At 43.4% G+C, this 2,338-nt stretch overlaps 1 protein-coding gene across 2 annotated transcripts in view; it reads right to left on the reverse strand.

Moving 5' to 3' along the window:
- The window catches only part of arid2 (AT-rich interactive domain 2), a 39,727-nt gene that overhangs the window by 8,667 nt on the left and 28,722 nt on the right, over window positions 1–2,338 (reverse strand). For both annotated transcript variants that reach the window (XM_005743309.1, XM_013913408.1), the window contains 3 exons: window positions 1,991–2,069; window positions 1,718–1,852; window positions 1,164–1,393 (listed from right to left, as the gene is read on the reverse strand). In XM_005743309.1, the coding sequence (XP_005743366.1) occupies window positions 1,164–1,393; window positions 1,718–1,852; window positions 1,991–2,069 (444 nt within the window). The remainder of the gene's footprint in view (window positions 1–1,163; window positions 1,394–1,717; window positions 1,853–1,990; window positions 2,070–2,338) is intronic.

Below are 2,338 nucleotides of genomic sequence, written 5' to 3' on the forward strand. Positions count from 1 at the left end.
ACACACACACACACACACACACACACACACACGTCGTTTTGCTAGGGCCAGTTCAAAACAGGCAGTTTGTGAGTTGCAGCATTCTCAAGAAGCACTTACACAAAGAACAGTGATGCAAGTGTTTAGTTAGCACAAACCACTGACAAATAAGAATTACAAGGAAGAAAAATATGTCCAGCTATCTTTAGAAAACCAATTTGAGTGTTACACAATTAAAATGATTAAATGTCAGGGTTTTGTTTTGTTTTTTTACAACCCTCACAAGGCTCGTTTCAGAATCATCTTGGTTCTTGGGTTAAAGCTCGAAGTAAGTTTAAGTTAGTGTAAAGACTTCAAACTTAGATATAAGACTCTACGCTACGAATGTAATTCAAATCAGTTAAATCCGTTATTCATTTAGCGTCAAATGAGTCATACGGAGAAAACAATCAGACGACCACTTTTGGGCAAGCGCTTGGCAACAGTGGGAAGGAAAAAAGAAATAAATGAAATGAAATAAAATACAACTCAGTCAAACAGAACGTTGGGAATGCATCAGTAGAGCAGCAGACACACTGCTTACAAATCAACTTTTAGCCAAAAGATGAGAGCTGCTCATCCAAACAGCCTCAAAGTTAGCATTGCGCTAATGCAGGCCCTCAATAAATCTGCCAAGCTGGATGTGGATCAGGCAAACAGTTAAAGAAACAGACTGACACGTTACAATAGTTATCAGCAAGAGTGTAAAAGACTAGCTCTAAATAATGTCTTCACTGTTCATTTCATGACCTGACGCAGCAAAGCTGCACTCTCTCAATTTCACTAGCCAGGTCCTCCAAGTAACTTCTTTTCCTTTGATCGTTTCCTCAATATATTTGCTTTTGTAATTAGTTCAGCCATCTCAGTCCCAGCGGTACCAGCTCTGCTCTCTACAACCCCGCCAGCATCCACCTCTGCACTATCACTATTCTGGTGTGTGTTATAGCTCCTATGACATTTAGATGTTTTCTGAGTTGTTGACCAAAACCTTTTTCTATTTTTTCCCCTCTCTGAATCCCATCAAGTCTGAGCCACAGGCAAACAAATCATAAGGTCAGCATGTAAAGTGAGAAAGCAAAAGCTGGCTCTGTGTACAGGTTTATGTGTAGCTTTTATGTGAAAGTGATTCACTGTTATAGCTTTACCTGGGGGTGGGGCCTGAGGGTCTCCAGGTGCATCGTGTCGGGCTGCTGGAGGTGGCGGGGCCGATGCTGCTGCTGCTGGAACCGGCTGTTGCTGCTGCTGAGGCTGCTGGTAGTACAGCTGGATGGGCAGGGGGATCGACCGCCGCCTTAGCCCCACCAGGAGGATCTGAACTTGCCCGTTGGCCTTTGGCTCTTCTTGCCTCCGCATCGTGTGGTTGGGGAACACAGTCCTGTGGTGGCAGGAGTAAAGACACCCATAGAATTCTAATACTTGATTTGTGTATCTACACATCCATATTTGACTAAATCAGACATTTAAAGCATACAATTTTCACATTTTCTGGTCCTTCAAACCTTCAAGAAACTTGTGTCCTACAAAGCTGGAGGATGCATGTAATTATTACTTAAACTGATTTATTAAAGTTGCTCTATAAAATGAGAAAACTGTAGAGAATCTGTTGTGGCTCATCTCTGTTCAGAACACAGACATTAAGTGGTGTTTTACACTGGAGCAACATAGAAAGGATCAGACAGGAGGAGGAATCAGGACTGACCGCAGGCATTTGAGAAAGCCGGTGGAGTTCAAGATGTTGCTGCGGCCCATTTTACTGCATGTGGCCAGGTACTCGGAGTACATTTCAGATCGAGACACGGAGCCCTCTGGGTTCGTCTCAAAGTGTGCATTTAGCCTGTTTGGAAGAAGCAGAGAGCATCGACGGAGAGGGTTTAAAGCAGGGAGACACAGCAGCTCCTTCCTCCTTCACTAAACTCTGTTTTTCCTTTATTCAAATTAAGACTGTGCACGACTAGGAATACATTCATCTCACCACTGCAGTGTAAACTTCTCCCCGTCCAGTTCAACAATGCCAGGCGGAGGTTGAGAGGATTGAACTGAAACTCTTGTTACTGAGGAGATAAATATGGAAAAACCCATTTACATTAGAAACTGATTTAATGCTACAAACTGCACTGCAAAGCAAAAGGAAAATATGCACAGACTCAATTTCAAGAAGGTAGTGCTACCCAGGCGAACCACTAGATGGCAGCAAAGTAATAACTTTGCAGTAGCAGGCCTGCAGAGTACAACTTAGGAATGACACTGCCAAGGTTAGAAGGGTTTCTCTCACACACACACACACACACACACACACACACACACACACACACACACACAC

Source organism: Pundamilia nyererei, unplaced genomic scaffold, assembly GCF_000239375.1.
Source record: "Pundamilia nyererei isolate P.nyererei 1_Seehausen unplaced genomic scaffold, PunNye1.0 scaffold00130, whole genome shotgun sequence".
Taxonomy (NCBI): Eukaryota; Metazoa; Chordata; class Actinopteri; order Cichliformes; family Cichlidae; genus Pundamilia; species Pundamilia nyererei.